The sequence below is a fragment of the Argopecten irradians genome, chromosome 3 (assembly GCF_041381155.1).
Source record: "Argopecten irradians isolate NY chromosome 3, Ai_NY, whole genome shotgun sequence".
In the NCBI taxonomy this organism is placed as follows: domain Eukaryota; kingdom Metazoa; phylum Mollusca; class Bivalvia; order Pectinida; family Pectinidae; genus Argopecten; species Argopecten irradians.
Window position 1 is genome coordinate 23,100,179 of NC_091136.1, and position 14,300 is coordinate 23,114,478.

Sequence of the window (14,300 nt, forward strand, 5' to 3'; positions counted from 1 at the left end):
GACGCAGTTATAGTTAAAACTAAAATGCAGTAAGTATGACAAGGTGGGAAACATTAGACGACCCACGTTATAAAAACTAACATATAATTCATTTTAATTTAATTGTTCAGAAGGTGATGATAAGTGTGGAATTAATATTGAGCTAATAACTTTTTTGCAACTCCACAAAATTTCAGTACATATCCCCTTTTACATTCCCATTTTAAAAATCAAAAGACGTTTCAGAAGGGTAGTTGGCAGATGACAGATGACCTACTGCTGAAAACCTAGGCATCAGAGCACACAAAACTTTAAATGATTAAAGGTTTACAAATCATAACATAAGTAAAACAAAACATCATGAAACGTATATTTATAAATTGTTTTCATTCTTTCGTGTTTTTTTTTAAGCCAACCATGTATAGAATGCGCTGTTTTGAGTAAAAAACCGAATCTCTCCCATTTGTATAATATTGCACAAAAATATCAACTACTTCTACTCCAATCTACTCCAATAGAATTGTATAAAGTGTCAATTTACACCAAATTATACATTACTATCCTACCAAAGTCAGTGCCAGTGTGTGTGCTGATCTGGGAGTCCATATCCTCCAGCGAGATGATTTTGAAGGAGGCTAGTGGTGTTGAGCCAGGCTGTGTCGAGATCATCCCTCGAAACCTCGTCACACTCCAGGTCCTAACATGGTTGTACTCAGAACACACTGGGAAAAAAAAAAAAAAAATCATGTCATTTCAAAATAATTTTACCAAAGCAAATTCTACCTAGTCTCTATGTCTTCACACCATACTGTTTATATACTGCTCAATGAATTGTTAAAATTCATGAGGATTTTCTGATAAATAGTGGATTCGGGTTCTGGTCTAGTAGCAGTCTAGCATGCCTGTAATACTAATTGTAGACTCTAGAGACCCACAGAGTAAACTATCTGAAGATTAATAGAATCATTCCCTACCTAGAGGGTGTGACAACAAAATAGAAACCCGAGGGGTAATTCATGAACGTCCAACCCGAGGCTTGCCGAGGGTTGGACATTCAGAAATTCCCCCCAGGGTTGTGATTTTGTTGTCACACATTCATATGAAGGGAATTATTCTTTTTCTCCCATATAAAAAAAAGAAGAAGAGATAATAGCCTAAAAAGAAGCATTTTCACAGCGACATGAACATGGTTCCCTCGTCTGCACGTCAATATTGATGACGTCATCGACAATGCACGCTACAGTCACATCGCTTAAGTCATGACGTCATATAATTGTCTTCAGGTTCGAAGATTAGCGCGCGCAATTTGTCATACCCTAGGGGTTGACAGAGAATTCTCCCACAGCTAAAACCAGTGACAAATCTCTGAATGGTAGGAGATAATTATCTCTCCATGGCTTGTGTCTTACCTGAAAATCTACATGTAACGTAATCAGGGTCATGGCCAGATGACCCCAAATATCATGAATAAACATTTCCTATCAATCATTGCTGTTACTGTCCATTTCTACATCATTAATGATAAACAGAAGTCTACAACATCTAAGCATATAAGGTAAAATAATGTACTTCAGCCAGGCATTTCTTAGGAATATTTATGATTGTGCTGTAAGTATTTCATACAGCAGCTGATACATTTGTATATCAGAAAATAATGATTTCTGAAATATTTTTTTTAAAATAACTTATATAGATGTTTGATCATGCAGTGGGGCAGCAAGTAAAATTTTAATGCCCTATCTGCAAGGAAGACCCACAGACATCTTAATATCAAAAATAAAGGTACATGTATTTCAAACTGAAATATTTCACCAGCAACACACCTGATACAAGGTTTTTCTCTGACAACATGACCTTGGTAACACAACTACGATGTACTGTAAAGGTTTGAAAGAGTTGTGGTCCGTGGCCGACAGTTTCTGGGTGTTGTACAATCACACGCACCGTCCCTGAACTAGTCCCATAGGCAATCTCTATCCAGTTTCCACTCAAACCTGTGTGTAATAAGGTAGGATACATACAAACTGTGTATATAAATAATTAGCATTCTAACATTGTTTTCCTATAGTAATACTAAGTGTTCAAACTTTGATACATGAAACATGGAGGCTTGTGTAATCCTTCAGAAGGCATCCGTGCTGCATGCTTGGACAAAGTAAACTGGTGTCAAAACACAAAACCTTCCTTTCTCATACTTGTAACTAATTAATTTTCACACTAACTATTTCACTTTTTTTGATAACTCAAAGTGTATCAATGTTCCTATAATATATATCCTTATAATATATCCGTATCTCAATACATGTACATGTATGTTGTGGGCATGATGAGATGCATCTTTTCTAGCCCATTATGACTTTTTTTTTGTACTTTGTGGCCCGAGAAATTTAGCTAATGGAATATCATTTTTATTTGCTAACTGAATTTTGCTGTAAGATAACTTTTTAAATTTCATCCAAAAATCAACAGCTGTTGATATTAGAGTCTTAAAACCCTTGATTATTTCCATCTATTTGATTCAATGTAGAATATCCCATTTTTTTTTTATAACAAATCTTAATTTATACATTTACACTGTGATAACAGGAACTTGTCAAATCTATCTACATTTATAATTTGGAAAATAAGTGAAGAGTACAGTGAAATCCTTTTGATTTCTCTTTGTTATTACAGAATACCAAGCAGAAATATATTGTTGTTCCTTATATATGATGAGGAAATGGAAATAATTCACGTATCATGTAATACCCAATAATGTTTGTGCGGGACTGTCGTTTCTATTGGTGATGGAATGACGTCAAAAGATGATATCTTGCGCTAACATCATTTCAATGGGAAGATTACAAAGAGTTACGTTCCATCACCACTGGAGACATATAGTAGTGCCACACAAACGTTATCGGCTTCAGGTGGTACATGAATTAGTCCCATTACATTATCTTCTTACTTTGTTTTTACATTTCGTATTGATATAAAAACTATTACCCGTACCTGCTCACAAGAACAGAAGGACAATAAAATTAAGACCTAGTGGTCCCATATTGATGTCATAACTGAAAGATACTGAAGCACAATCTTAAGAAGAGTGTAGACCAGCAAAGTAGGAAACTCATACATACTTTTAGCAGTTATTTGTAGGAATCCATTATTATATAGATAGAAATATTTCAGAAAAGGCATGCTCTCTTCACTTAGTAGTATGGTTTACATCTAAATATAAGATTTCCATTGCAATAAAATATTTTTTTATGCTGTTACTATGAAGGTTTTTTTTCTTTACCTTCCCACAAACTAACAAGTAAGAGTTTACAAAGATATTTCATAATTTTTTGGAAAACAAAAGAAATGTATGCATTTGACCAATATGCATGCATTGGTGATTTAGTGAATAAAAATGATGAATTTTTGTTCTGGCTATCTCTGATACCATTGTAAATAAAACAAGTGCAGAAATAAAGTGATGTTAAAACCATGTTAACAAAATGCCATGAAATAAAACCCAACATGCTAACTAAGCAAATTTTTATGAAAATAGCAGCAAAATCATGGTTTGATAAGTTAACTCTTTCAAAATGAAATTAAAATACAAACAAATATACTGCAAGTAAACAATGAACACATGCTAACATGAACATATCACATACTGCAATCCAATGACAGATCTGTAAAAACAAAACCAAAATCAGTTAACTTTTCACACAACACAAAGGTGTACAAAGTGTCCCTCCTATTCACACAACACAAGAGTGTACAAAGTGTCCATCATATTCACACAACACAAGGGTGTACAAAATGCCCATCCTATTCACACAACACAAGGTTGTACAAAGTGTCCCCCTAATTCACACAACACAAGGGTGTACAAAGTGTCCCTCCTATTCACACAACACAAGGGTGTACAAAGTATTCACCCCAATCCCTATTCACACAACACAAGGGTGTACAAAGTGTCCCTCTTATTCACACAACACAAGGGTGTACAAAGTGTCCCTCCTATTCACACAACACAAGGGTGTACAAAGTGTCCCACCTATTCACACAACACAAGGGTGTACAAAGTGTCCCACCTATTCACACAACACAAGGGTGTACAAAGTTTCCCACCTATTCACACAACACAAGGGTTGTACAAAGTGTCCCTCCTATTCACACAACACAAGGGTGGTGTCCCACCTATTCACACAACACAAGGGTGTACAAAGTGTCCCTATTCACACAACACAAGGTGTAGTTCCCACCTATTCACACAACACAAGGGTGTACAAAGTGTCCCTCCTATTCACACAACACAAGGGTGTACAAAGTGTCCCTCCTATTCACACAACACAAGAGTGTACAAAGTGTCCCTCCTATTCACACAACACAATGGTGTACAAAGTGTCCCTCCTATTCACACAACACAAGGGTGTACAAAGTTGTCCCACCTATTCACACAACACAAGGTTGTACAAAGTGTCCCACCTATTCACACAACACAAGGGTGTACAAAGTGTCCCTCCTATTCACACAACACAAGGGTGTACAAAGTGTCCCTCCTATTCACACAACACAAGGGTGTACAAAGTGTCCCTCATATTCACACAACACAAGGGTGTACAAAGTGTCCCACCTATTCACACAACACAAGGGTGTACAAAGTGTCCCACCTATTCACACAACACAAGGGTGTACAAAGTGTCCCACCTATTCACACAACACAAGGGTGTACAAAGTGTCCCTCCTATTCACACAACACAAGGGTGTACAAAGTGTCCCACCTATTCACACAACACAAGGGTGTACAAAGTGTCCCACCTATTCACACAACACAAGGGTGTACAAAGTGTCCCACCTATTCACACAACACAAGGGTGTACAAAGTGTCCCACCTATTCACACAACACAAGGGTGTACAAAGTATCCCACCTATTCACACAACACAAGGGTGTACAAAGTGTCCCACCTATTCACACAACACAAGGGTGTACAAAGTGTCCCACCTATTCACACAACACAAGGGTGTACAAAGTGTCCCACCTATTCACACAACACAAGGGTGTACAAAGTGTCCCACCTATTCACACAACACAAGGGTGTACAAAGTGTCCCACCTATTCACACAACACAAGGGTGTACAAAGTGTCCCACCTATTCACACAACACAAGGGTGTACAAAGTGTCCCACCTATTCACACAACACAAGGGTGTACAAAGTGTCCCATCCTATTCACACAACACAAGGGTGTACAAAGTGTCCCACCTATTCACACAACACAAGGGTGTACAAAGTGTCCCACCTATTCACACAACACAATGGTGTACAAAGTGTCCCACCTATTCACACAACACAAGGGTGTACAAAGTGTCCCACCTATTCACACAACACAAGGGTGTACAAAGTATCCCACCTATTCACACAACACAAGGGTGTACAAAGTGTCCCACCTATTCACACAACACAAGGGTGTACAAAGTGTCCCTCCTATTCACACAACACAAGGGTGTACAAAGTGTCCCACCTATTCACACAACACAAGGGTGTACAAAGTGTCCCACCTATTCACACAACACAAGGGTGTACAAAGTGTCCCACCTATTCACACAACACAAGGGTGTACAAAGTGTCCCACCTATTCACACAACACAAGGGTGTACAAAGTGTCCCACCTATTCACACAACACACATACACAAGGTGTGTCCCACCTATTCACACAACACAAGGGTGTACAAAGTGTCCCCACCTATTCACACAACACAAGGGTGTACAAAGTGTCCCACCTATTCACACAACACAAGGGTGTACAAAGTGTCCCACCTATTCACACAACACAAGGGTGTACAAAGTGTCCCACCTATTCACACAACACAAGGGTGTACAAAGTGTCCCACCTATTCACACAACACAAGGGTGTACAAAGTGTCCCACCTATTCACACAACACAATGGTGTACAAAGTGTCCCACCTATTCACACAACACAAGGGTGTACAAAGTGTCCCACCTATTCACACAACACAAGGGTGTACAAAGTGTCCCACCTCATTCACACAACACAAGGGTGTACAAAGTGTCACACCCACCTATTCACACAACACAAGGGTGTACAAAGTGTCCCACCTATTCACACAACACAAGGGTGTACAAAGTGTCCCACCTATTCACACAACACAAGGGTGTACAAAGTGTCCCTCCTATTCACACAACACAAGGGTGTACAAAGTGTCCCACCTATTCACACAACACAAGGGTGTACAAAGTGTCCCACCTATTCACACAACACAAGGGTGTACAAAGTGTCCCACCTATTCACACAACACAAGGGTGTACAAAGTGTCCCACCTATTCACACAACACAAGGTGTGTACAAAGTGTCCCACCTATTCACACAACACAAGGGTGTACAAAGTGTCCCACCTATTCACACAACACAATGGTGTACAAAGTGTCCCACCTATTCACACAACACAAGGGTGTACAAAGTGTCCCACCTATTCACACAACACAAGGGTGTACAAAGTGTCCCACCTATTCACACAACACAATGGTGTACAAAGTGTCCCACCTATTCACACAACACAAGGGTGTACAAAGTGTCCCACCTATTCACACAACACAAGGGTGTACAAAGTGTCCCACCTATTCACACAACACAAGGGTGTACAAAGTGTCCCACCTATTCACACAACACAAGGGTGTACAAAGTGTCCCTCCTATTCACACAACACAAGGGTGTACAAAGTGTCCCTCCTATTCACACAACACAATGGTGTACAAAGTGTCCCACCTATTCACACAACACAAGGGTGTACAAAGTGTCCCACCTATTCACACAACACAAGGGTGTACAAAGTGTCCCACCTATTCACACAACACAAGGGTGTAGAAAGTGTCCCTCCTATTCACACAACACAATGGTGTACAAAGTGTCCCACCTATTCACACAACACAAGGGTGTACAAAGTGTCCCACCTATTCACACAACACAAGGGTGTACAAAGTATCCCACCTATTCACACAACACAAGGGTGTACAAAGTGTCCCACCTATACACACAACACAATGGTGTACAAAGTGTCCCACCTATTCACACAACACAAGGGTGTACAAAGTGTCCCACCTATTCACACAACACAAGGGTGTACAAAGTGTCCCACCTATTCACACAACACAAGGGTGTACAAAGTGTCCCACCTATTCACACAACACAAGGGTGTACAAAGTGTCCCACCTATTCACACAACACAAGGGTGTACAAAGTGTCCCCTACCTATTCACACAACACAAGGGTGTACAAAGTGTCCCACCTATTCACACAACACAAGGGTGTACAAAGTGTCCCACCTATTCACACAACACAAGGGTGTACAAAGTGTCCCACCTATTCACACAACACAAGGGTGTACAAAGTGTCCCACCTATTCACACAACACAAGGGTGTACAAAGTGTCCCCACCTATTCACACAACACAAGGGTGTACAAAGTGTCCCACCTATTCACACAACACAAGGGTGTACAAAGTGTCCCACCTATTCACACAACACAATGGTGTACAAAGTGTCCCACCTATTCACACAACACAAGGGTGTACAAAGTGTCCCACCTATTCACACAACACAAGGGTGTACAAAGTGTCCCACCTATTCACACAACACAAGGGTGTACAAAGTGTCCCACCTATTCACACAACACAATGGTGTACAAAGTGTCCCTCCTATTCACACAACACAAGGGTGTACAAAGTGTCCCACCTATTCACACAACACAAGGGTGTACAAAGTGTCCCTCCTATTCACACAACACAAGGGTGTACAAAGTGTCCCACCTATTCACACAACACAAGGGTGTACAAAGTGTCCCACCTATTCACACAACACAAGGGTGTACAAAGTGTCCCACCTATTCACACAACACAAGGGTGTACAAAGTGTCCCACCTATTCACACAACACAAGGGTGTACAAAGTGTCCCACCTATTCACACAACACAAGGGTGTACAAAGTGTCCCACCTATTCACACAACACAAGGGTGTACAAAGTGTCCCACCTATTCACACAACACAAGGGTGTACAAAGTGTCCCACCTATTCACACAACACAAGGGTGTACAAAGTGTCCCACCCTATTCACACAACACAAGGGTGTACAAAGTGTCCCACCTATTCACACAACACAAGGGTGTACAAAGTGTCCCTCCTATTCACACAACACAAGGGTGTACAAAGTGTCCCTCCTATTCACACAACACAAGGGTGTACAAAGTGTCCCTCCTATTCACACAACACAAGGGTGTACAAAGTGTCCCTCCTATTCACACAACACAAGGGTGTACAAAGTGTCCCTCCTATTCACACAACACAAGGGTGTACAAAGTGTCCCTCCTATTCACACAACACAAGGGTGTACAAAGTGTCCCACCTATTCACACAACACAAGGGTGTACAAAGTGTCCCTCCTATTCACACAACACAAGGGTGTACAAAGTGTCCCTCCTATTCACACAACACAAGGGTGTACAAAGTATCCCACCTATTCACACAACACAAGGGTGTACAAAGTGTCCCACCTATTCACACAACACAAGGGTGTACAAAGTGTCCCACCTATTCACACAACACAAGGGTGTACAAAGTGTCCCACCTATTCACACAACACAAGGGTGTACAAAGTGTCCCACCTATTCACACAACACAAGGGTGTACAAAGTGTCCCACCTATTCACACAACACAAGGGTGTACAAAGTGTCCCTCCTATTCACACAACACAAGGGTGTACAAAGTGTCCCACCTATTCACACAACACAAGGGTGTACAAAGTGTCCCACCTATTCACACAACACAAGGGTGTACAAAGTGTCCCACCTATTCACACAACACAAGGGTGTACAAAGTGTCCCTCCTATTCACACAACACAATGGTGTACAAAGTGTCCCACCTATTCACACAACACAAGGGTGTACAAAGTGTCCCACCTATTCACACAACACAAGGGTGTACAAAGTGTCCCACCTATTCACACAACACAAGGGTGTACAAAGTGTCCAACCTATTCACACAACACAAGGGTGTACAAAGTGTCCCACCTATTCACACAACACAAGGGTGTACAAAGTGTCCCACCTATTCACACAACACAAGGGTGTACAAAGTGTCCCACCTATTCACACAACACAAGGGTGTACAAAGTGTCCCACCTATTCACACAACACAAGGGTGTACAAAGTGTCCCACCTATTCACACAACACAAGGGTGTACAAAGTGTCCCACCTATTCACACAACACAAGGGTGTACAAAGTGTCCCTCCTATTCACACAACACAAGGGTGTACAAAGTGTCCATCCTATTCACACAACACAAGGGTGTACAAAGTGTCCCACCTATTCACACAACACAAGGGTGTACAAAGTGTCCCACCTATTCACACAACACAAGGGTGTACAAAGTGTCCCACCTATTCACACAACACAAGGGTGTACAAAGTGTCCCACCTATTCACACAACACAAGGGTGTACAAAGTGTCCCTCCTATTCACACAACACAAGGGTGTACAAAGTGTCCCACCTATTCACACAACACAAGGGTGTACAAAGTGTCCCACCTATTCACACAACACAAGGGTGTACAAAGTGTCCCTCCTATTCACACAACACAAGGGTGTACAAAGTATCCCACCTATTCACACAACACAAGGGTGTACAAAGTGTCCCACCTATTCACACAACACAAGGGTGTACAAAGTGTCCCTCCTATTCACACAACACAAGGGTGTACAAAGTGTCCCACCTATTCACACAACACAAGGGTGTACAAAGTGTCCCACCTATTCACACAACACAAGGGTGTACAAAGTGTCCCACCTATTCACACAACACAATGGTGTACAAAGTGTCCCACCTATTCACACAACACAATGGTGTACAAAGTGTCCCACCTATTCACACAACACAATGGTGTACAAAGTGTCCCACCTATTCACACAACACAAGGGTGTACAAAGTGTCCCACCTATTCACACAACACAAGGGTGTACAAAGTGTCCCACCTATTCACACAACACAAGGGTGTACAAAGTGTCCCCACCTATTCACACAACACAAGGGTGTACAAAGTGTCCCACCTATTCACACAACACAAGGGTGTACAAAGTGTCCCACCTATTCACACAACACAAGGGTGTACAAAGTGTCCCACCTATTCACACAACACAAGGGTGTACAAAGTGTCCCACCTATTCACACACAACACAAGGGTGTACAAAGTGTCCCACCTATTCACACAACACAAGGGTGTACAAAGTGTCCCACCTATTCACACAACACAAGGGTGTACAAAGTGTCCCACCTATTCACACAACACAAGGGTGTACAAAGTGTCCCACCTATTCACACAACACAAGGGTGTACAAAGTGTCCCACCTATTCACACAACACAAGGGTGTACAAAGGATCCCACCTATTCACACAACACAAGGGTGTACAAAGTGTCCCTCCTATTCACACAACACAAGGGTGTACAAAGTGTCCCTCCTATTCACACAACACAAGGGTGTACAAAGTGTCCCACCTATTCACACAACACAAGGGTGTACAAAGTGTCCCACCTATTCACACAACACAAGGGTGTACAAAGTGTCCCACCTATTCACACAACACAAGGGTGTACAAAGTGTCCCACCTATTCACACAACACAAGGGTGTACAAAGTGTCCCACCTATTCACACAACACAAGGGTGTACAAAGTGTCCCACCTATTCACACAACACAAGGGTGTACAAAGTGTCCCACCTATTCACACAACACAAGGGTGTACAAAGTGTCCCACCTATTCACACAACACAAGGGTGTACAAAGTGTCCCACCTATTCACACAACACAATGGTGTACAAAGTGTCCCACCTATTCACACAACACAAGGGTGTACAAAGTGTCCCACCTATTCACACAACACAAGGGTGTACAAAGTGTCCCACCTATTCACAACAACACAATGGTGTACAAAGTGTCCCACCTATTCACACAACACAAGGTTGTACAAAGTGTCCCACCTATTCACACAACACAAGGGTGTACAAAGTGTCCCACCTATTCACACAACACAATGGTGTACAAAGTGTCCCACCTATTCACACAACACAAGGGTGTACAAAGTGTCCCACCTATTCACACAACACAAGGGTGTACAAAGTGTCCCACCTATTCACACAACACAAGGTGTACAAAGTGTCCCACCTATTCACACAACACAATGGTGTACAAAGTGTCCCACCTATTCACACAACACAAGGGTGTACAAAGTGTCCCACCTATTCACACAACACAAGGGTGTACAAAGTGTCCCACCTATTCACACAACACAAGGGTGTACAAAGTGTCCCACCTATTCACACAACACAAGGGTGTACAAAGTGTCCCACCTATTCACACAACACAAGGGTGTACAAAGTGTCCCACCTATTCACACAACACAATGGTGTACAAAGTGTCCCACCTATTCACACAACACAAGGGTGTACAAAGTGTCCCACCTATTCACACAACACAATGGTGTAGAAAGTGTCCCACCTATTCACACAACACAATGGTGTAGAAAGTGTCCCACCTATTCACACAACACAAGGGTGTACAAAGTGTCCCACCTATTCACACAACACAAGGGTGTACAAAGTGTCCCTCCTATTCACACAACACAAGGGTGTACAAAGTGTCCCACCTATTCACACAACACAAGGGTGTACAAAGTGTCCCACCTATTACACACAACACAAGGGTGTACAAAGTGTCCCACCTATTCACACAACACAAGGGTGTACAAAGTGTCCCACCTATTCACACAACACAAGGGTGTACAAAGTGTCCCACCTATTCACACAACACAAGGGTGTACAAAGTGTCCCACCTATTCACACAACACAAGGGTGTACAAAGTGTCCCACCTATTCACACAACACAAGGGTGTACAAAGTGTCCCACCTATTCACACAACACAAGGGTGTACAAAGTGTCCCTCCTATTCACACAACACAAGGGTGTACAAAGTGTCCCACCTATTCACACAACACAAGGGTGTACAAAGTGTCCCACCTATTCACACAACACAAGGGTGTACAAAGTGTCCCACCTATTCACACAACACAAGGGTGTACAAAGTGTCCCACCTATTCACACAACACAAGGGTGTACAAAGTGTCCCACCTATTCACACAACACAAGGGTGTACAAAGTGTCCCACCTATTCACACAACACAAGGGTGTACAAAGTGTCCCACCTATTCACACAACACAAGGGTGTACAAAGTGTCCCACCTATTCACACAACACAAGGGTGTACAAAGTGTCCCACCTATTCACACAACACAATGGTGTACAAAGTGTCCCACCTATTCACACAACACAATGGTGTACAAAGTTTATCCCACCTATTCACACAACACAAGGGTGTACAAAGTGTCCCACCTATTCACACAACACAAGGGTGTACAAAGTGTCCCACCTATTCACACAACACAATGGTGTACAAAGTGTCCCACCTATTCACACAACACAAGGGTGTACAAAGTGTCCCACCTATTCACACAACACAAGGGTGTACAAAGTGTCCCACCTATTCACACAACACAAGGGTGTACAAAGTGTCCCACCTATTCACACAACACAAGGGTGTACAAAGTGTCCCACCTATTCACACAACACAATGGTGTACAAAGTGTCCCACCTATTCACACAACACAAGGGTGTACAAAGTGTCCCACCTATTCACACAACACAAGGGTGTACAAAGTGTCCCACCTATTCACACAACACAAGGGTGTACAAAGTGTCCCACCTATTCACACAACACAATGGTGTACAAAGTGTCCCACCTATTCACACAACACAAGGGTGTACAAAGTGTCCCACCTATTCACACAACACAAGGGTGTACAAAGTGTCCCCACCTATTCACACAACACAATGGTGTACAAAGTGTCCCACCTATTCACACAACACAAGGGTGTACAAAGTGTCCCACCTATTCACACAACACAAGGGTGTACAAAGTGTCCCACCTATTCACACAACACAAGGGTGTACAAAGTGTCCCACCTATTCACACAACACAAGGGTGTACAAAGTGTCCCTCCTATTCACACAACACAAGGGTGTACAAAGTATCCCACCTATTCACACAACACAAGGGTGTACAAAGTGTCCCACCTATTCACACAACACAATGGTGTACAAAGTGTCCCACCTATTCACACAACACAAGGTGTACAAAGTGTCCCACCTATTCACACAACACAAGGGTGTACAAAGTGTCCCACCTATTCACACAACACAAGGGTGTACAAAGTGTCCCCCTATTCACACAACACAAGGTGTACAAAGTCCCACCTATTCACACAACACAAGGGTGTACAAGGTGTAAAAGTGTCCCACCTATTCACACAACACAAGGGTGTACAAAGTGTCCCACCTATTCACACAACACAAGGGTGTACAAAGTGTCCCTCCTATTCACACAACACAAGGGTGTACAAAGTGTCCCACCTATTCACACAACACAAGGGTGTACAAAGTGTCCCACCTATTCACACAACACAATGGTGTAGAAAGTGTCCCACCTATACACACAACACACAATGGTGTAGAAAGTGTCCCACCTATTCACACAACACAATGGTGTACAAAGTGTCCCACCTATTCACACAACACAATGGTGTACAAAGTGTCCCACCTATTCACACAACACAAGGGTGTACAAAGTGTCTTTCTATTCACACAACACAAGGGTGTACAAAGTGCCCCACCTATCCAAGCACTGACCAAAGATATATTACTTGATAGATTGTATTGAGTGATGGAGAGCTAGAGCTTCACTTTCTACTATATCTAGGAAATCCTTAATCAGAAGGATGAGATCTCTATTATCTCCCCTTATTTTTATCTCATCCTGGCAAAGCTTAATAAATTTCAGATTTTGTTTTGTCTATGAGCACATATGGCTTTGATTCTGAAAATGGTGTGAGCCATAAGTTACTATGAGGTGACTTCAAAATGACCTCAGCTGATGACAAGTGATACCAACCATGTAACACATAGCAGGGACTGTGAAGGAGAACTCAGATAAAAAACAAGTAATCTACATGCAACTATAAAGTTTGAGCAAAAAAAAAACACACATGTTAACACATAAAAATCAGCAAGATAAACAATATGTACATCTGGCCTGAATTTTATCAAAATTCCTTAACTTCTTCATAGAAAATCATTACAGCAAAAGGAAACTAGAACTATATCAGTATAACATGAAAGCCACTCCCACTGGCATTTAGATGTTTCAGAGCTTGATCACTGTTG

General features: G+C 42.0%; 1 protein-coding gene across 1 annotated transcript in view; it reads right to left on the reverse strand.

Moving 5' to 3' along the window:
- Positions 1–14,300, reverse strand: part of LOC138319570 (SH3KBP1-binding protein 1-like) — a 49,584-nt gene that overhangs the window by 13,298 nt on the left and 21,986 nt on the right. The window contains exons 18-19 of the mRNA XM_069262722.1: positions 1,803–1,973; positions 546–701 (exon numbers count right to left, since the gene is read on the reverse strand). Coding sequence (XP_069118823.1) covers positions 546–701; positions 1,803–1,973 — 327 coding nt within the window. The remainder of the gene's footprint in view (positions 1–545; positions 702–1,802; positions 1,974–14,300) is intronic.